General features: G+C 46.6%; 1 protein-coding gene across 4 annotated transcripts in view; it reads right to left on the bottom strand.

Moving 5' to 3' along the window:
- Positions 1-21,055, bottom strand: part of bcor (BCL6 corepressor) — a 53,927-nt gene that overhangs the window by 24,353 nt on the left and 8,519 nt on the right. Inside the window, exons 1-7 of one of the 4 annotated variants that reach the window (XM_047800574.1) lie at positions 18,230-18,988; positions 9,891-9,969; positions 6,198-9,227; positions 5,021-5,077; positions 4,488-4,677; positions 1,813-2,037; positions 733-1,014 (exon numbers count right to left, since the gene is read on the bottom strand). In XM_047800574.1, the coding sequence (XP_047656530.1) occupies positions 733-1,014; positions 1,813-2,037; positions 4,488-4,677; positions 5,021-5,077; positions 6,198-9,227; positions 9,891-9,893 (3,787 nt within the window). In that variant the 5' untranslated portion in view covers positions 9,894-9,969; positions 18,230-18,988. Of the gene's footprint in view, positions 1-732; positions 1,015-1,812; positions 2,038-4,487; positions 4,678-5,020; positions 5,078-6,197; positions 9,228-9,890; positions 9,970-18,229; positions 18,989-21,055 lie in introns of those variants that run through there. The other 3 variants (XM_027168695.2, XM_027168696.2, XM_027168697.2) reach the window with 3 other exon arrangements.

Below are 21,055 nucleotides of genomic sequence, written 5' to 3'. Positions count from 1 at the left end.
AGGGAAAGACAAAGAGAGAGAGAATGAGGGAGAGAGAGAGATAGAAGCTGAGGTCAAGAAGGAGAAAGAGATTAAAAACAGACAAGGATGAGACAGTGAAAAAACGTAAAGAAAGGAGGGGGGAAAGAAAGAAAGAAAGAAAGAAAGACAGAAAGAAAGAAGGGAGCGATTAGAGTGTGAATCTTGCAAACAGACCCAGAGAGACAGGAAATATGAGCGCGATGGAGAGAAAATGAAAATGAAAGAGATTGCGAGTGCAGAACATGAAAAGACAAACAGAAACTCAGCGTTTGTCTGAAACTCGGCCGCGTCTTCGTGCCACGTTTGGCTTCTTTACTTAAACGCAGCTGAACAATTTTACAGACACTGAAAGCACAACTCCGGGGCGGGTTTTTTTTTTGGATCCTTCGCTTTCGTCTGACGAACAGAAAAAAAAACGTAAGAGGAAGAGAAAGAGATACATAAAGTCAGAATGTGACTAAAGAGGTGAAAAAACTGGAACTTGGGATTCTTTCAGGTTCTTTATTAGCGTAGCACACAGAACTGGTGAGTAAGAGACACGCCCATGGTCTGAGCACAGAGACATGCCCACAGTCTGAGGACAGAGACATGCCCACAGTCTGAGGACAGAGACACGCCCACAGTCTGAGGACAGAGACACGCCCACAGTTTGAGAGTAAAAGACAGACAAAGAGACAGACAAATTCTTTATGTCCGAGTCGCTTTTCTTACCTGCATCGGCGTCCATGTATCCCAGAGCGTCTCTGCTCCACCCCCTGTCCTCCTCCACCCTCCTCCCTGTTCCTTTCTCCAGGTCTCCATTTGTCTTGCTCTTCCTTTCAGCGCAGGGCGTGACCTTCGACCCGTCTCGAGGGAAGAGGTCGGGCTCGTCATGCTGCTCCCAGAGCTCCTGGAGATGCTGGAGCTGCCTCGGTTTGCTGAGCCTCAGGCCCGTGAGCTCGATACACACCTTCAGGTTCTTCACTTCCTGTTCGGAAGGCGGCCGCCACGCCTCTGTCAGTCGCGCAAACAAAATTAAACATATTTCATTACAGGATCGCACAAGAACGCGAGAATAGGCCGAGAGAAAGCCGAGGAGAAAGTTGGACAATTACGTTTTAGTGGCGCACGCACACACACACACACGCACGTTCACGACTAAGAGAAAAATTCGATACCTACGAGCCCTACTACTAGGTCTGTCACGTTAGCATAAACAAGGTTAGCAGCTAAAGATTAGCGCTGAGGTCTGACAGAATAACACAAAAGATTATTACACGTGCAGATTTGTTAAGTAACACGACTTAATATCGCTGTAGCCGAAATCATTTCCTCGACCGACTACAGAAACTTGTACACAATTTACGTCATGGAACAATTTTTCCCCCTCAGCGGCCACATAAAACCTGAAGAGAAACAGGAAGTAGAAATTCCCCACGCTGAAATTGCTGCTTTGGTACGTTTAGGACTTCTGTTGTCGAGTTCCCCCCCAAGACAGACATTAAAACCAAGGATTTATGATATAAACCCACGCGCACACACACACACACACACACTGGGAGAATGTTGAAAAGAGTAGCGCTACACAAAGGCTGTTTTGATGTCAGCCATGAAAACGCCCTTTAGGCCGAGCACAAAGCCACAGTGACCAGGAGTGTCGGATGGACACACACACACACACACACACACACACGTGTGTGGGATTATACAAAACATGTGACACCAATAAAAAAAAAAGATTGAGACGATCAAAGAGAACACACACAAAAAAAAAAAAAAGACAGAATGAAAGGAAAGGAGGTCGCTCTTTACCTGGCATGAGTCGAGCCCGCTTGGCCGGCACGATGGCCTTTTCCTCCTCCTCCTCGTCTTCGTCCCGCTCTCTCTCCCTCCCTCGCTCTTTCTCTCTATCCTTCTCTCTGTCCTCGGACGAACGCTGCTTGGCGTCCTGCTGGGCTTGGCTGTGTTCCTTCCTCTCTTCCCTCACGTCTCGTTCTGGAGGGCCACATCGCTGCAGGACTGGGACACGGTTCCCACCTGTGCATGCGCACGCACACACACACACACACACACACACATACATACACAGAAACGTGTTAACCACAACATGTTTAGGAGTTGAAAGAAAAAACTGGAGCCGAAGAACTAAAGGAAAACACACACACACACATTTCCCCCTTTGCCCTGGACACCCTCGTGTTTGCGTTAGCTTCACCACACCCTTTCCCCATACGAACAGAGCGCTCAGGCTCTCACTCACACTTGCGCGCTCATGCACACACACACACGCACACACACAGAGCTTAAATTAGCCTGAAACATCCGTGCTGAGAGCTTAGGCAGCACTCCAGCTCGCTGACACCCCTCCCCCCCCTCTGCTGTGCGTGGCAGTAAAAGGCTTCTTGAAAACGTCTCCAAGCGGCAGCAACGGATAAAAAACAGACCCCACCAGGGGCTCGCTCTCCGGGGCTCGTTCTCCAGACCCGCTGACCCCCCTCACCCCCCCAACCTCCACCTTAAACACACACGCAGTCCGTACGAGGCGGTCCGTTGGAAATGTCACTGCTATAATTCTTTTTATTTTTTAAGTAAAACATTTGAACCTGAGGATGTCTGAAAGCTGAAGATCCTGAGAGCTTGATTTATTCCACGGATCGGACACTGAGATGCATAAATAAGCAAAAGTGCCGCACTTCACCGTCGAGGAGCTCATTTTAACATGGAGACGCTCCACAGCTACGTATTAAGTGTAGCACACAGGGCGGATGTTTCCCTCTGGGTTCCACCCGTCGCCATTAGCGTCAAGGGTGACGTGTTTTTCAGAAACTAAAACAAACAAATATTTATGATAAATGTGTGAAAATTATTATTAAAACTAAGTTTGGAATAAACGCAGAAATTTACTCAGCATATACGCGGACTTTCCGACTTACACTGCCGCACTTTCCGTTTCTGGCCACAACAGGCTCGTGAGCACACACACACACACACGCTCCAGTGAGCCTGCCCTTCTGCTGGCCCAGACAAGGTGGCTGCTTGTTGTGCCCAAGGCTCACACAAACACACACACACACATACACAAACATCTCGTGACACATGCATCCCATAATTCATCGCTACGTCAGCTCCATGGCAACTCTCCTCCAAAGTGGGTCTCCATAGCAACCCTTTTCTGTGGCTCCTGGATTTTTTTTATTTTTTTATTTATTTTGGGGGGGGGGGGGCTTTACGGACACCCTTCTGGTAAAAAATGTCCACTAATAAGTGAGAGAGAGAGAGAGAGAGAGAGAGAGAGAGAGAGAGAGAGAGAGACCTCTAGACCAGACAGAAACTCAGCCAAGACTTTTTATCCCTAAACAAAAATTGTCCTCACACCTCCACCTCTCCCCACACACAGACACTTCTCCGGGTAGAGGGAGGTCACTGACACATTTATGCAAATTTGGAAATATAATGGCATTGTTCCATTAGCTGGAGAGTAACGCAGAGAGCAAAATACCATGTGCTAGTAGAGAAGAAAAAAAAAAAAAAAAAAAAGTGTGCGCGTGTGAGCGCGAGCGTGTGTGGGTCTTTTGTCTGAGTGCGGCGGGGGAGGAAGTGCTGTTTACCGCGCTGGGTTGGCGCTGTACTGTGGAGAGCCACAGCAGAAGGGACTGTCCCTGTTTTTCACGAGAGACACCAAAGAGTAGTGATGGAGGGAACCAAGAGAGAAACAGCAGCTAACAGACAGATAGATGGATAGCGGGAGGGCATGAAAACAGAAAGGGAAAGCAAGAAACGGTGACACGGTTCCCAAGAAATGCATCAGTTGTTCTCTCTTTTTTTTTTTAGAAACACTCCACTGTTCAGAAAGCCAATTTTAGTGCAGTCTCAGAGCTAACGGTACGTCAACATGTCTGTTTGGGTCTATAGTTAAACCGCTAGCTAGTTAACTAATCGTAACTAGCTGTTATTGCTAGAAGTCTAGTTCCACTCAGCGACGTCCTCTCGACGTTAATCTGAGCAATTAAACAGTCGTACAATTTCAAGATTTGAGCCGTTTCTGGTTTCTCCTGTAGGTTAAAGCAACGTATTACAGAGAAACTCCTCTGTCCAAACGATCTCCTCACGTTAAGAAGACTTCGTCATACCCACGATTCTGTAATCTGTTTATGTGGAGCTCCCGCTGTAGGAGTCGCTCCGAAAGAGCCGTCGCTATAAAAACGAACGCGTTTAGAAAGGAACGCCTGCATTAACATAAACCTGCGATTTGCAGCTGCACTACTGTCAGAGCTGCTGGTAAGGAAAATTAATCAACACCTTCTGACCAATCAGAATCCAGCAGCGCTGAGGAAACTCGGGTGGTGAACAAACACCGGTAATTGAAAGGTCTCCCAAACATGACTGTTTCTTTTTCAGTTAAATCGCTGGCCAATAAGAAGGAGACTAAAGAACGTCGCACAGCTTGCAAGAGTGAAAGTGTGTGTGTGTGTGTGTGTGTGTGTTACCGTTGTGCTGCTCTGTCGGAGGTTTGGAGCAGCGCTGGCTCGGCTCCCACTCCGTTTCTCCATGCTGGCTCTCGGCCAAACTCTTCTCTCTCTCCTTCTCCTTCTCTTGCTCTCTCCATGGTCCAGTGCTAGAAGATGCACAGCCTTCCTTCTCCTTCAGCTCCAGCTCGGAGAAACGCATCATTGCTCGCTACACACCACACACACACACACACACACACACACACACACACACACACACACACACACACACACACACACAGAAAATCCATGACCAGGAACGCTAGATGCAAATTTTGTACACTTTACCGCTAACCTTTGCGCAAAGCTAAATGTACTTTAAATCGTGACATTTGCATATGAAAATAACAAAAAAAAATGTCAGTCACACCACATGATTCATTTTCCCTAAATGCATGAAACGCACATCAATCTGAGTCACTCTGCAACCTCCTGCGTGCACCAAAAACACCAAGTGTTACTCATTTCACCTTTGATTAGCAATGGGAAAAAAAAAATATTAAAGCACTAACCTCCCAGTTAGCGGCTGGCTGACTGAAATTACTGTCCTCTGCTGATAGGACTTCGATCTAAGTGATTAGAACGTGTGCTCAAAATCATTTTGTTCCCCAGTAAAACACACATCATTTAAAAACACAAACATTGATTTCCAAAAAAAAGTGAACAAACATAAAACACAGGGCCATTGTCATGATCGAGCTTACGCTGTATAAGTTCATAAAGCAACATGTTTCCTATCCTTGTTTAATATATATATATATATATATATATACAAAACATCCTAAAAATTCAAAGCTTAGTCTGTGACGTTCTCAAGAGAACAATATAAATAGTTCATATTAAGCCAGGACTCTGAATCCAGGAAACCATCGCATAAGGTTTTCTTTAAAAGTACTCAGTCGATCAAGGATAGAATATGGCGTTCGTTAAATCGCCTACTGCCCCATCCGTCCACTGTGTGTGTGTGTGTGTGTGTGTGTGTGTGTGTGTGTACGCTAATGACTGCCAGGCAGAGCACTCGTCTTGCTGCTGCTGAAGACCTCTAATCTTCCCCATCAGAAATGAATGGGCCGGATTTCACTTAAGCTGGGAGGGCTGCCACTGCGCACACAGCGAGCCTGGGATGTGTGCGAGTGTAGGCAGGCTAGAAGACAGTGTGCAGCTACGTTTACCTCTTATATCAGTGACGTATCCCGTCCCAGGTCTTTTGGTCTTGCCTGCAGGTTAATGGTTTCCTCCAGCATAACTAGGAGATGTGTTAACCCTTAATATGTGCACAACATGCGCAAAAAAAAATTATTGTGTGTGAATTCCCCTCCCTCGCGGCTGCCGCCAAAACCTGCCCGCTGTTCAATAGCCTTGCAGCAGGGTGTCAAAAAAAGTGAGGGGGGGACGGCGGGGGACTGGTGTGTGAATAACAGCCAGCCGTAATTACTGAGGCTTTCAATATGACTAAGCGTGACAATCTGATGCAAGAACTGCGTCGTAAAGCGACTACAGCTGTTAGAACCAGGATTTAAGAGAACTGAAATTTTTTTTTACTGATGCGGCTTTTTCGAGAAATTAAATAAGCGTCTTCGTTCAAGTAAAATGTGTCATAAAAAAAAGCTTGAAACTCTAGAATACATTCTGAAACTGTATTTGGTGTTTAAGATCTGATATCAGAAGAACTCTGTATCTCTTGCTTACCTGCAAGGCACGCTGTTCCCGGCTCAATTTACTGGAATCGGCATAAAGCTCGGTGGTAACACACTTGAAGCGGTCACCAACGTATCCTGACGAGTTAGCAATCCTCTTAGCCAGGCTGGACCGTTTGTTTTTGGAGCATCCGTGTCCATCTTCCTCGTCCTCAGGAAATTCCATGTTTTCTTGTTCTTTGCCCATATCCATATACTGCCGGATGGCATGGTGCCTATCAGATTTGAAATTTGCGATGTCTGGTCGGACCCTGTCACCAGAGGTCCTGGCACAACGCAGAGTCTGCTCTTCCAGCAACTGAGGCAGAGGGCTGTGCTCGCTGGAACTTTCCTCACCCTGGCTTTGCCCAGGAGACTCAGCCTGCTCCTGTGGCTCTGGAGGACTGCAGGGATCTGGCCGCCGCTCAGCCCCAGCTGGCTTGTATTCAACTGGCTGGCTAGAGCGTAGGATCTGCATGAGTTCTGGCTCCTTCACTTTGGAATTACCAGTGCTCCTCGTCCCATCCCCTGTCCCGATGCCGGCTGGCTTGGTGGGCTCTCTCTGCTTGGCAGGAGTGGTGCTGTACTTGTCTGGCTCAGGACTGCCATCTGTGTCGTCTTGGACCAGGTCGATGCAGACAATGTCATCTTTGCTTGCTATGTGAGGTTTACAGCCTAGAACTTCTGGCCCCTCGGAGTCCCTCTCAGCCGTGTAGCGCGTGTCCATGTCTGACACACTGTGCTGCTTATAAGGGGACTCCTCGTGCTGCCAAGTCTTCTCCTGAGGCCTGGACCTCAGCTCTTTGGGGTCAAGAGGCAAGTGGGGAGACATTAGGGGATGAACCATTTCTTGTGAATCATGGTAGGTTACATACTCTCCATGACTTGATGGTATTCCATAAGAAAGACCGGGCTTGTGAGGCAAACGAGTAGGATATAAACTGTTACTGTTCAGCAGGACTGGATGGGGGAATACTGGCCCTTTGCTGGGCAACTGAAGGTGTGTAAGTGACATGCTTTCTGGAACAGTGTATGAAAGGTATCTGTTCGCATATGCTAAGCTAGAGGGCAAGTAGCCTTCCCCTTGGGTCATGTAGAGGTGAGGTGGGGGGTGTCCATTTTCTATGTGCGGCTGCTGTGGTTTGTAGACAATTTCAGGTGTATCTGATTTTTTCAGGGCCTTCACTGGCTTTGAGGCCAATGGCTGGCTGCTACAACGATTAGTAGATTGCACCTTTTCTGGTGGGGTGGGCGCAGGCTTTGGCCAATCACCGTTTACCTTAGGAGATGGGGATGCAGACGATGGACGACATGCCGATGATACAACAACAGGAGTAGGGTTTGATACAACAGCATTGTTGGATTCTCCAATCCTTGGACATGAAGAGCTCCTTGGCTGTGAAATGACATGCTCGAGATTCTTATTTTTGATGACAGTGGAACCTTTGTTGTGGTTGGCTTCAGAACAGAGTACCTGGGTGGTGCTTGGCACCACCCAGGAAGAGTGTAAAGTGCTAATAATCTCAGGCCTCTCTGGAGTTTTAGAAGAAGTGCTGACAGCAGAGGATGAGGGGGAAAGAGTCTCTTTTAGAAGCTCTCTGCTCGGAGGAAGTCCATAACGAGAGTTGGGAGAGTAGCCCAGATTTGCTAAAGCCTCCAGCTTTGGAGGAAATCCATTAGGAGGTCCTTCAAAATCCATGATCTTGGCAGAGAGGTCCAATGGCTTGTCTGCTGGGTCTTTGGTGGGGGGCCCCTGTTGTACAGGTTTCTCAGTGGAGGTTTTACTGGGTGAACTACAGCCTTTCCTCTCATTTCCTCCACTTCTGTGCTGCTCCGAGCTCACTTCTTTAGACTTGGGCTTCTGACTCGCAGGCCTTAGCGGGGAGCGATGCTCTTGGGATAGGTAAAATGGATGCGAAACTGCCGAAGTGGACGAGGTTGACATTGAGGATGAAGGACTTCGAAATACAGTCTTTTGAAAGTCTGAAGTGCTGTCCACAAGAGGTGGGGGAGCACCAGGGGGGTGGGATTGTCGTGGAGCGGGGCGGGGTGCCTGCATCACCAGAGAAGGGCTCGAGTCTACTGGAATACTGGCACATGAGTTGCTGCTTATGCTAGCACTACTACTAATGGTGCTGCTGCTGCTACTGCTAATAGTACTACTACTGCTGCTGCCACTGCCACTGCTTGAGCTTTTGCTGGAAGGGAGTCGATTGGACTTGTTGCTGCTGTTAATATTTCCACTGGTAGAGTGTTGCCTCTCACTTTGGGCCTGGTGGTGAGACTGAGCTTGCTGATGCAACGTTTGCTGCCCAAAAGCAGAGGGCTCATGGTGAATCCTTGGCCCAATACTCTGTAAGGTCTTGTCCTGATGATGCACCAGAGGGGACAGTGCTGTAGGGGCTACTGTAGCTGTAGGGATTCTTAAAGGAGAAGCGAGAGGTGAAGAAATGGGGGCCGGAGGATATGGTGGCATGTAAAACAAGCGCTCAGCACCGGCTGCACTTCCTCCTGTTCCAGGACAAAGTGACTGGTAGGCCAGGTGTTGGGGCAGGTATGGTGAAGGCTGTGACATAAATGATGCTTTGTACATATTCAAAGCAGCATACTTTGTGGAGTCTAGAAAGGGATACAGTCCCGCCTCATGGTAAGGGTTCGCCCACGGGAGACGCAGGTAGCTGGTGCTGCTTCCGCCATTTAAGCCCAAATCAGAAGGCTTATCTACATGTCCGACATGCCTATCCAAGCCTAAAGCTTCTGCACCGGTTCCGGGCACAATCAGAGGTTTCTGAATCCCCGGTGCTGGGCTTTTATAAAGTCCAACATACCCATTAGAGGCCTTTCTGCCATCCAGCGACACGTCAGGTTTATAGAGTAATTCTGGCATCCGGTCCCCAACATAGCCTTTTTCTGATGTCAGGGTTCGGATTCCTGCTGGATAAACCATTCCCCCATGAACGTGGAGGCTTTCCCGCATTAGGCTGCTCCGATCGATGCCAAGTGCTGTGAGTGGGTTCATTCTGCAGGCTGCACTTGCATCCACCTGTAAGGAAAAAGAGCAAAAGCAAACCAGTTCAACCAAAAAATGATTAACTCGTTAATTCGGGTGGATCGCAGTAAAAGGATATGATGATAAAGCAAACGCTGATTACGATAACTTGTGTTATTTATATAAACTACAATTATAATGTTACATACGTGTGGTCAAATTTCAGAAATCAATACTAAGGGTAACTTACACAACTCGTATATAAAAATCAGATCAAATAAGGAATCACAAAGAGTGATTTTTTTTTTTGCTTTGTTTCCCACACTTTATTCTGAATGGCGCAGATGGCGCAATGTAGTCAAGGTCACAAGAGAGAAATTGTTCATAAAAGTCAGCCTCTCCGAGGCTTCTGTGGGGGCAGACGGGGCTTTGATGTATGCTCTAGCCGATGCCCAGCAGACAGCTCAGCTCTGTCTTCCCATCAAGCCCCAGAGAGACTACATCACGCATCTATGCCGATAAGATAGAGGAGGATTTAAATTACATGGATTCCTACTGCTTACATACGTAAATAACGGAGAAAACAACTAGCGGGGAATAGAAATGTCGTATGGAGGACTGATGCTGGACATGAATGGTGGTGAGAGCAAGAAAGAAATATCATGGGATAATTTTTTACGATGCATACGATAAGCAGTTTTAGAAGACAGGCCGTACCATGCTTTGAATCACGACTTCTATTGCTTGATTAGTTCACGTTGGTTGTCCGAGTCAGCACCATCCCTTGACTGACTTCCTGTGAGAGGAAAAATAAGTCATGTATTAAAAAAGAACCTAAATCAGAATCCATGAAATCAAATAACCCACGTTTCATTATAATAGAACTTTACTCTATTAAAAACGGCCAATTTTAAATGTTTGCATTTATAAACATACGAACAAAAAGGTCACATCTTTTCGTTTTCTCGCTCGCGCACCGTTTTCACATAGTTCCAGTTCAAGGATTTTTAACCAGTTTGGCAGGACGGAATGAATGCTCGGTACAAAAAAGGAGAGGGAAGAGGGGGGAAAAAAAAAAGAAAGAAAAGCAAACAGTCTCTCCGGTCAGGCCTCAGTCTGACTGTCTCTGCTAAAGACGCCTGCGTTCGCATGGCCCATATCCAGGCTGCAGAGCAGGATCCAGACCACGTGACGTTGTTATCTAGTCACAAGCGCTTGATAAGGAATGCCCCTGTGCACTGCTCACCCTCCTCCTTCATTCACACACACACACACACACACACACACACACACACACACACACACACACACACACACACACACACACGCACACACACACGCACACACGCACACAAAATGCCCGGTGCCCGCAGATGAGGAGAAGAAGGAGGAGAAGAAGGGGGGAATTTCATCATAGCGCCACTGAGGGAAAGATGCTATCACCCAGCCCACCGCTTGGCAATGACATAAAAGCGGAGCTTTGTTGAGCTTGCGAGCCGCGCCTCCGTTATTGATGGCTCTACAGAGCCCTCGGATTTCAATAAGGCAGACCCGGGGCTCTTATCTGCAGATGCGGTCTCGGTCGCTGCCGTTGAAGGAGGGAGGCAGACCGCCCCCGGTCTCATCAATCAAAGTGGGCTTCGGCCTCACGCACACAAAATCCTCTCGCTGCTGGAGTGTTTTCGTCACTTCCATGGCAACCCATGTAGCAACAAGGCCAGAACGTTTAAACAGGGAGGGTTCGTGGCCTGCCATTTCAGCCTCGCTGCGCGTGATCACAATAAAAATCAGTCGATTAGAATAACGGCTTACGCGGTCTAGCGTACCCCCCAATTCAAAGCCTTTTTTATTTTCTTCAAAAGGCACTTTATAGTTAGGATCCGGATCATAATCCACACAGCGACAAAAGTATATTAATTCCCATCAGCAAATCAGAAAATCCTGCGCATAAATTCTGGCTTTCCCCTCTGAGCTGCGATTCCCTCCCTCCGTCCATTAAAGACTAATCCGTGCGAATCGTCCGGCCACACGCTCCCTTGCACGCTCGTTTTCCGTGCTCTTAACGACCTCGCGCGATACTGTGAGTACATTATGCGTCCCGGGCTGTATCGAAGGGAGAGTGTGGCTGAAGAAAATGACCCACGAAGGAAATCTATTGCGAGGCGACACTCTCCGAGGTGCCTTTGTTTGATTCTAAAAGTAACCCGGCTTCAAATAAAGACTCCCAACAAACGTGGGAATCTGCCGGGTTTTTTTTCCTTTAAATAACTCGAGATGTTAAACTATTTATATCTGTAGCACGAATTATATCAATATGTTTCCATATAAACTTTCTGCATCCATTACACCGAGAAGGTTTAGAAGTTCATATAGAGCCCAAAACTATAAGTTAGAAACCATTATAAACCTAAAGCCTTAATTTTAATAGTCTATTCGATTTTTTAAGCAAGACCTAACTGTTGCAACGTTGAGGACAAAATTACACGCCGATAATTGTGCGACTGCACTGTGGAACGAGGGGACACACGTTTACACTCATAGAACAATCGAAGCCTACACGCACTGGTTTATTTCTTTAATTCAGTGAAAAACAATCCAAAATCCGATCTGCGCGTTCGTTTAGACTTTGTTTTTAAAGCTGTGTGTGTGTGTGTGTGTCTCTCTCTCTCTCATGGGGAGACGCCAAGGGCACGAGGAAGGCGTGTGAGCAGCTGCGTCGCTCCGTGTCGGCAGTGAAGCAGGCGAGAGGAAAGGAAAAAAAAAACCTGGCACTGAAAAGACGAGAGAGTGTAAAATGTGCCAGTTTTGAGGTGTGGATTTAGGCACATAAAACCTCATAAATCCTGCGGTAAAAAAAATGGAGGTGTGGCTTCTGAGGCAGTTAACAAAATATATGACGTAAGCGCTTTATCCTGGCCAGGGACACGGTGGATCATGATTATATCCCAGGTTGTCTGTGCGTGAGGTGTGAATACCCCCTGGCCACACGCACTCCCACCCACCCACCAATCCAGCAACCAGTAACACAGAGCTCAGATTTCCTCCAGATTCAGATTTAAGCATGTGGTCACTCGACGTCAGAAGTGAAACTGTTGCACTGTGGTTTGCTCACAGGAAGTTCAAAGTGCACGTTTTGTCACACTGCTGTAATCAGGCAACAAAGAATGGCCCAGACAGTAGGTAAGTGTACGGGCTACTTTCTAGCACCGCAATCAAGTGCGTCGTATTTTAACATCGCCGCTCACAGCTAGAGCTGGGCGATTTGACTGAACACTGTATCGCGAGATCAGTGTTTCATATCAGTCGATATCGATAATTGTTGATATTTTTAAAATAAGGACCAGGAGAAAAATATATTACATTTAAACATTTTTATTTTAAACTTCCTCTGATCGTAATCGCCTCAGTTATTAAGACAGAAATGTCAACATCCAGGAAAACTCAAATAAGTAAAATGTAAAAAACTGCCGTACTGGCGCGCTGACTTTTCCTCTTTTATTTACAATTTCCTCGCTCACTGCGGCTCATTTTCTGCTTATCAGTCGCCAGTTACTGAAGTCGACGATATGACACGATTGGCTGTTAGCATGTCACTCCCTACGTTGCTAGGAGAGCGAGCGCCTTTGTTGATGCAACCAAACTTGCTTCGCAACCTCGAAAAAGAAGAATAAATATCGAACACATTTTTCATTGATATCGATCACGTGTCTATCGCGATACATATCGTTATCGTTTTATCGCCCGGCCCTACTCACAACTAAATCTCCGCTACAAGAAATCCAGCTATGTAGCTAGCTAACATGGCAAAAGTGGCAAGTTCCCTTTATATCAGCACATCATTTCATTTCGGTTTTAATTTGTTGAGGAAAAAAGGCTGGTGAATTGTTGCTGAAGAGTTTATCCTACTGTTCATGCTTTAAGTCATAGAAGAACTCGCAAGTCAGCTTGCGAATGCGTTTCGGCTGTTTGCGCACGCGACTACTACTGCTACTACAAAAATCATAAACTGGCGAGAGAATTCAGCATCATGAAAGCAGCAGAATGGAAAGAAAGAAAGAAAGAAAGAAAGAAAGAAAGAAAGATTGATTAATGCCATGAAGGACAAAGCGGCCTGGATAAACGATTAGCGTACCCCGGTTTCGAGTCGGGGGGGGGGGGGGGTGTCAGCGTGTGTGGGGTTAGGGGTAAATCAGATTCTCGCGCCCGCAGGATCTTTGTCTCCAACAGAGAGCTAGCGAACGTGCCAAGAACAGCACACGTTCAAGATCAAACTCCATGCGAGCTAGCGGCCAGACGAGGGGTCACTTTCAGCGCCGTGTTTAGGGATCTTAACCAGAGATAAACGTACAGATGTTTAAAATGTAAAATGTTTTACCCCACCGCCTTCTCCTACACACTCGCATCGTAATCACTCACGTGGTTTTCATCATGGGCACAACATCGAGATCTTCGGTCACGTGATGACGTCCTCATGGCAACTGGAAAAACCTGTGACCCCCGCCCTTGTTGACCTTCGTTTGGTAGTTTTGCAATCGACGACATAACTATACGATATCGGAACATTTACTGATCGCAAAAGTTTTTTTTTTCCCTTCTCGAACAATACTCTGTCAGAGAGGAGAGAAATAGAGAGACAGAGAGAGAAAGAGAGAGAGATTTCGGTTGGCGAGCCTGTGAACTCCTACACTATTAGTCTCGACAGCTCACGCGGCACCACCATTTCACAGCTTGTGAGCTTAGACAACTTCGCGGAAGAGCGCACAGGGAGGAGGGGGTATTTCAGTAATCCAGAACCGTCTTCCTCTTAACAGTTACGTCTGCAACGTTAGATGGTTGTGCGCGGAAATTGTGCACAAAGACAGAAATTGTGCACAAACACAGAAATCTAGGCTTATGTCTATACGCATATTTAAAAGGTTAAGGAGATGACTGCAGCGAGTGTGTGGAGGTTGGGGACTTTTGTTCCACATACGTGCGTCTTAATAAACCCCCAGGACCTCTGGACGTGCACGCGTCATTAGAAACGTTCGTGTGCCATCCAAGTCTCATTTCGCAGCACTTAAGCGCTCTCTGGTCTCTGCACGGCTGCTTTAGTGTTATGAAAGGAGGCGTAAAAGCACGCGCGAGTGAGTGCGTGTGTGTGTTTCTAAAAAGGTGAGATATTGGAGGTCTCAGACCCACACACACACACACACCCCCGACAAGACTACTTACATCCTCGTGAAAGTCTCTGTAATTACCCATTAGTGTGTCGGACACCGGATTGGAATTAATAGTTCGCAATTTACAAATTTTTAACGTAGGCCACTTTTGTGTGTGTACGAGAAAAACGGGGGGGCTTCTATAAAGAAACAAACAGAAAGACAATTCATGAACTTTGTATGTTTGTAGAGTACGTGAAATAAAACAAAGCCTTCACTGTTCAGAAGTAATCTATTCCTGATGACGCAACACACACGGCTTCATCTCCCCGCCGTGAGTGCGCCCTACACCGTGTAACATCGCGTGCACTGTGATGGGCTTTTATTTTTTTTTTTTCTCAGTGGTGTTCCGTCCCTCGCGCTGGCTGTTGAAGAAAAAAAAAGTGCACGCACACACAACGAAAGGGAAGAAAAGAAAACAATGTGTAGGCGTCGCTCTGGGCGCTCCTGCTGCGGCACAGAGAGAAAAAAAAGAGAGTGCGAGAGAGAGAGAGAGAGAGAGAGAGAGAAGGTCGGTGAAGCGAGGCGATGAGAGACGAGACGGAACGAGCTCTCGCGTTTCAGCGCTGCCGTCCCGAGGGGGCCGCGCACGTCCCGGGGAAGGCAAGGCTTCCATTCAAAACCTGTGACGTCTGCGGCGCGAGCCAACTCGGATCTGTAACGCGATCCACGCCAGTGCGAGGTGAACTTGTACCCCGTCGCGCCTCGCGCTTTATTTCTCTCTCACGTCGCCTCTCGCACGAGATATTTCCGCTCAAACCGCTCGTGCGGGGATGAATATAAAGCAGAGAAACATAAAAAAAGGATTTTAGCGGAGGAAAAAAATAAAGTAGGAAAGCAACATGACTCGAGCACAGGGATGGAAAATAAAAAGCAAACAATAAAAACAGGAATAAGAAGTTTCTCCCTCACGTTTGCTCCTCGGGCTGAAACACTTCCTAAACAAAGGCGCCCTCTAATCCTGAACCCACGTGCGTAAAATTCGAGTAGCCACCCGATCCCGTTTGACCTTTGACCCTTCTTTAATCAATGGAACTTTGCCCTATTGGACCTGTTTTTTCACCTCTGATGCAGTACAATACGCTTCTGATTACAATAGGAGGAGATCATAAGGTACGAGCAGGTTGGTGGTGGAGTTTTTAAGACTCTCGGGTGTGCGTGCGGAGCCCCGTGCAGGCAGGCAGTCGCGAGCTCCCCGCTGAGCCGCCCGCGCTATAAATAAACAAATCCGGATAGCGGAGATGAACGTGGAGGGAGGGAGGGAAGGAGGCACACAGGGTAAATGGGGGATGGGGTAGGAGAAACCAAATAAACGGGCAGCTGATAGAGAAGCTACGCGGCCTATTTATTTTTCCACAGCCACTGCCGACCTGCGATTAAAGCGGTCACGACTCATGACGTGGAACTTCACCTCTTGAGCAACACGTCGCACCGGGCCACCCACGCTTCAGCGCGATGAGGTGGTGACGCAACATTCAACAGCGACCCGTTTATTTTTGGCCTATTTCCACCTCAAGGCAGCCTTGAGCCCCGCTTTGGCTTGCAGCACAGATTATACACGCGCTATGACGGAATATTTACCCCAGTCACGAGTTGATTAATGGGGCACAAAGACATGCTTGATGAATCCTGCCTTTGTGCCACGATTAATGGAGTGGAATTGATTTTGAAAGAAAAGGCCCTTTACTACAAATCCGTTTATCTTTTGGACTAAAATGTCTAGCTATAGCTACAACTTTCCAACGTCCTAAGGTGTGTTCCATATTATTCAGCTTCAACTGTTGTTAGCAGGAAACACTTTAGCTGAATTGTGCAATTTCTGTGTGACATCTTTAAGGTTCAGGCGGATTGTTACCCACTTTAAAGAAACTAACCGACACATCCAACTAATTACTCAAATATATACGTGAAGGTCCAGGTGCATAAAATTTGTTGGGAACAAATAGTCTCAATAAGCAACGTGACAAAATAAACTACAACATTTTGTTTCAATAGAGTTTTACAGTAGATTTGTGTGTGTATACATATATTATATATATTTCACGTCATCGGCTTCACGTACAGTTTGACGCGATGATAAACGATATGACGTCACGTAAAAACACTGTATAAACTCCACACAACGTTGTGCCACTCTGTTGATGTGAAAAGTTAGCACTGTTGTAGTGGGTGAAGCAAAAGGTGGGGCACCAAGTTATTTCTGAGGAATGAAAAAAAAAATTCCACCCTGGTGTGTACGTGTGTCTGTATTTTTGTTTATTATTTATTTATATGCATAGTTAAGATTGTGAAGAAACAGGGCACGAAACGATCACTAAGAGGGACACGATGTGTGCGACTTAACGTTACCATGTGCATCTTACCTGAAAAACAAAAAAAGTGTACAATTTGTACTTTAGTACCTTTTGCTCCAATTGTGTCCTGCAAACCATTTTTATTTTATTTTGTTATTTCACGCAGGCTTCCGGGTACAAAATAAATGACTTTTGTGCCATCACAGCGACAAAGAAGGGCAGTTTGTACTTGTACTATTTTCTGAGAACGATGTAGAGTCATGCAAACAAAAAAAAAATTACAGCCCCAAATCTCGGACCTGAGATGAACCTTTAACACACTACTTAGTGAGGTAGCGAGATCATTTTTAATACACCTGTAGAAGAAGAAGAAAAAAAAATTACGTACCACGTTACATGAGACACCGAATTAGTACCTAGTACCAGTTCGGGGGGCGTGGCCTGTTCTTCAGGCCCTTGGTGTGGTGTTCCGCTGTTTGGACAAACTAGATTGGGTGGTTTGGGACGCAGCCTGCGAAGTGCAATTACTACTTTATGCCTTTTCCGCGAATCTCGCGCCCACTGGCTGGGAATTATTGGAGGATTTGACAACGCCGGTGTCGTAAAAACACGCGCACGCTATAAAACGTGCCTTTGTTTTTACGATGCACTTTTTTGTTTTCCGTTACGTGGGAAGGCGACTCCGGTTCGGAGAGATTTACCATATATATATATATATATATATATATATAATAGAATCAAAGCAATAACAGCGTCTGTGGAACAAAAGTGAACAGGACTGTGTGCAAGAGAGAGAGAGACAAAGAACTTAGATTGGCTAAAACGTAAAAGGTGAGACGGCTCATGAAGAGGAGGAGAGATCAAAACGCTGTGAGGACACTTCAGAGATTTCCTTCAATGCACAGTGACTTTAAATGTATGTAGGTGAGAAAAAGAGCGAAATGGCGGTGACCTCCAAATGCGCGTAACTGCAAAGTCGCAAGCACAAGGTGAGGTTACCGTCAGGAAAAAAGGGCGAGGCTACAAATCAATAAATACAGCCGGATGTACACAAGCCAAATGCCGCGTGCATCGTGGTCGAGAGAGAGATGACAAAACTTGACGTGAAAAACAGAACACGTGCATTTCCGAGAAAGCCGACGCTTCCACGGAACGGTGGTGTGTTTTCGCTTTGAATAGACGCCGAAGAAAGAAGAAGAAGAAAAAAAATCCACAAAAGGTCAGCTAACAGGAAAGTCCCGCAATGTGTGTTTATATATACGTTTAAAAAAAATCTATGAATGGCAGATGCCGCGGACATGCAGAGTTCTCGACAGGAAGGAACTCGAACTCTAATTGAGCGCAATAAGTGGAGTTCGTGCCGACCCGGTCACTGGAATGCTCACGAGTCAACAATGAAACGCTCACAAACATGTTTACAAACAACTTTTTCTGACCACGCGATTGCCAAAAATGCGCCCCCGAGCCGTGTACATGAGATCATTATATCAAGGATTATGCCGTTTAAAGTCGGACTCGGACACACACACACCGCTATAAATAAAAGTTCAGAACTTCTTACCTGTAATGAATAAGAAAGTGTAAAATCGGTGAGCACGAGCGGTGTTTGTCCTCTCACTCGAACTTACAAAGGACGGAGCACCGTGTCGGGACGGGGCAAAAAAAATATCCGAGCTGAAAGTGGAGACGTTTCAGCGCTGGAGGTCGACCGGTATTTTCAGGACTTCAGCGTATCCGCGAAAATCCGTGTAGAGAAGTACGCGGTACTGAGCGCGCAAGACACGGGCGCATCTTTGAATTCCCAAAAGAAAGCTCCGAAAGAAAATCCCGTTTCTTTGTCCGAACAGAGCAGAGCGCTAGTCCATGTGGCGGAAAACGCGAGCGCAAATGTGGAGACTTCCCTTTGGACTCCCGCGAACAGACGCGCACACACACACACACACACACACACACAAACAAACACAAACTAATTCGGTCCGCTCGCGCTTTGTAGCGCCATGTTGGGGGCTCGGCGAGACACAGGCGAGCACGCCGCACGATTCCTCCTCACTCCTTACGCGCACAAAGCAGGATGCGCCGGTACCAAACAGACTACTTTAACGCTCATTATTCTTTACTCCCCTCAAATCCTTCGAGTGAGCCTCCACGCCAACGAACGCTCTTTGTTCCAGGGTTTACGAACGCGCGAGATCCTGTACGCGCAGCTGAGCGGCCGGAGAGTCGAAAACTGCTGCTCGTTTCGAGCTCGCGCGTGAGACTGGCGACTGACTGACTCACACACTCGCTAGCTCGCTCGCGCGCGCGCGCGCACGCACGCACACACACACACACACACACACACACACACGCGCGCGCGCGCGCACACACACACACACACACACTCACTCACTCACTCACTCACTCGCTCGCTCGCGCTCTCTCTCGCCCTACCCAGAAGGCCAGTCGGGGTGGGGGGCAATTACCATAAAAACCTCCGCGCGACGGCCGCGAAAGAAAAAAGAGCGAGGAGAGGGGGGAAGAAGGGGGAGAGAACAAAATAAACCGGCAGCCTGACGGACACCGAAACTACACCACAACTACAGTGTGTTTACAGAGAAAACGCTCGCGTCTCAGAGGCACAGAGTTATCTCTGTCTCTGTCTGTCTGTCTCTCTCTCTCTCACACACACACACACGCGCGCGCGTCAGGACCGGGGACCGTAACATTACTTCAACTTTAAAAACAAGTAGAACATAATTATAACTTAAGAAAGAAGGAAAGTTGAGGGGGGGAGCAAAGAAGAACGAGAAATGATAAAGGGATAGAGAAGTAATAAAAGCACCATCTCGTGTTAAAAAGTAACCTTTTTTTTGGAATATGGGATGAATTAAGTGTTTATTTTAGCGCTCGAGTCTCCTGAGCTCTGGCCGCACGTTCACGTGATTAAAGACAATAACATCAGAAAAATTATACACGCGACAGCGTTACTGAGCACGAGGAAGGTTAAAGCGGTCATAAAGCCGAGGATGAGTAATGTTTCAGCCGCAAAACCGACAAAGGAACGTCCCGTGAGCGCCGCGCGTACTCGCGGTTTACAGAGAACAAAAACGATATTCGCGCGAGCTGGGACTCAAGGCCCAACTGGGGAAAGCCTTCATTTTATTGTTTTTTTATCTATCTATCCATCCATCCATCCATCCAATATCCTTGAGATTTTATATATGCAAGTTATAAAATGGCCTCCGATTTCATACCGGAGTGAACAATGCTGAGCGTCTACTTATACACATACTCAGACATTATACATAATTAAATATACTGTAATCCAAGGCCATTTCAAGTCAGTGCCTGTTGGTCTTAACAGGTTTAAAATGAACAGATTTTTGTAGATTTTAACAAACACAAATGTTACCAAACGAACAGCAAAGAAACGGCTTCCATTTTTCTCTTTTTATGCTACCACTTTCTGACACTTAACACCATTTGCGTATATATAATTAAAGGCTTATGGGTATTACACACTTCCAGATTGGACTGGATGGGTTGCGCGTGTTTATATGCACTATGGGAAACTGTATCATCGTCATCATCATCATCATCATCATCCACAAACACGTTATCAATCCAACAGTTTTTTTTTTTTTTTAGCTCCATCCAATATGCGTGTGCGCGCACGAGAGAGAGAGAGAGATGATTCGCTACTTAATCCGATCACCCGTCCTCACATCTCCCCATTGTGCCTTTCTGTGATTCCCGCTGAGAAAGAACAGACGAAAAGGTGGTGGTCGGGGGGTGGGTGCGTCTTGAATGCAGGTCCGTTAGCGCGAGCTCTACTACGACCCGAACGGTCGGTGCTTTAATGTGCGCGCTCTCGTTATGAAAACTGTCCCTGTCAGGCGCCAGCGAGCCCGCGCTCCGAGAAAAACGACAGGCTTGGGAACCTGGGTCTCGTCCCAAATTGCTCCATTACTGCCCCACTGGTCGCAGGCTTTACTCGGGGGAGGGGGTAATGAGTTGTGCATAATTAATTTAGATGGGAAAAATAACCTGGACTGGCACGTGCATACACCAAGAGACACACTCAGAAGTGAAAGGTTCCAAACTGTGCTTTTCCTTCTGGCTAGGGTGATTCCATAGGTACCTTCAGCATGTGCTTACCAGGGAGGGAAAGTATTTACAAAATCACGTCTAAAAATGTTAAAACTAGAAATAAGCATACAAAACAAATCTATTTTTTTTTAAACCTACTCAAGTATTTAAGAGTGATTTAACAATACAGGCAAGATTTCTTTCTTAATTTTCATCACATACTGCATAAATCGCCTGATTTTAAATATTCAAAAGTGCAAAATATTCAAATGCAAACATCTGATTATGAAAAAAAAGGTGACGGTACATTGTGGAGCTC

This window comes from Tachysurus fulvidraco, chromosome 1, assembly GCF_022655615.1.
Source record: "Tachysurus fulvidraco isolate hzauxx_2018 chromosome 1, HZAU_PFXX_2.0, whole genome shotgun sequence".
Classification (NCBI taxonomy): Eukaryota; Metazoa; Chordata; class Actinopteri; order Siluriformes; family Bagridae; genus Tachysurus; species Tachysurus fulvidraco.
The sequence above is the reverse complement of the archived record's forward strand: the minus strand, read 5'-3'. Positions and strand labels throughout refer to the sequence as shown.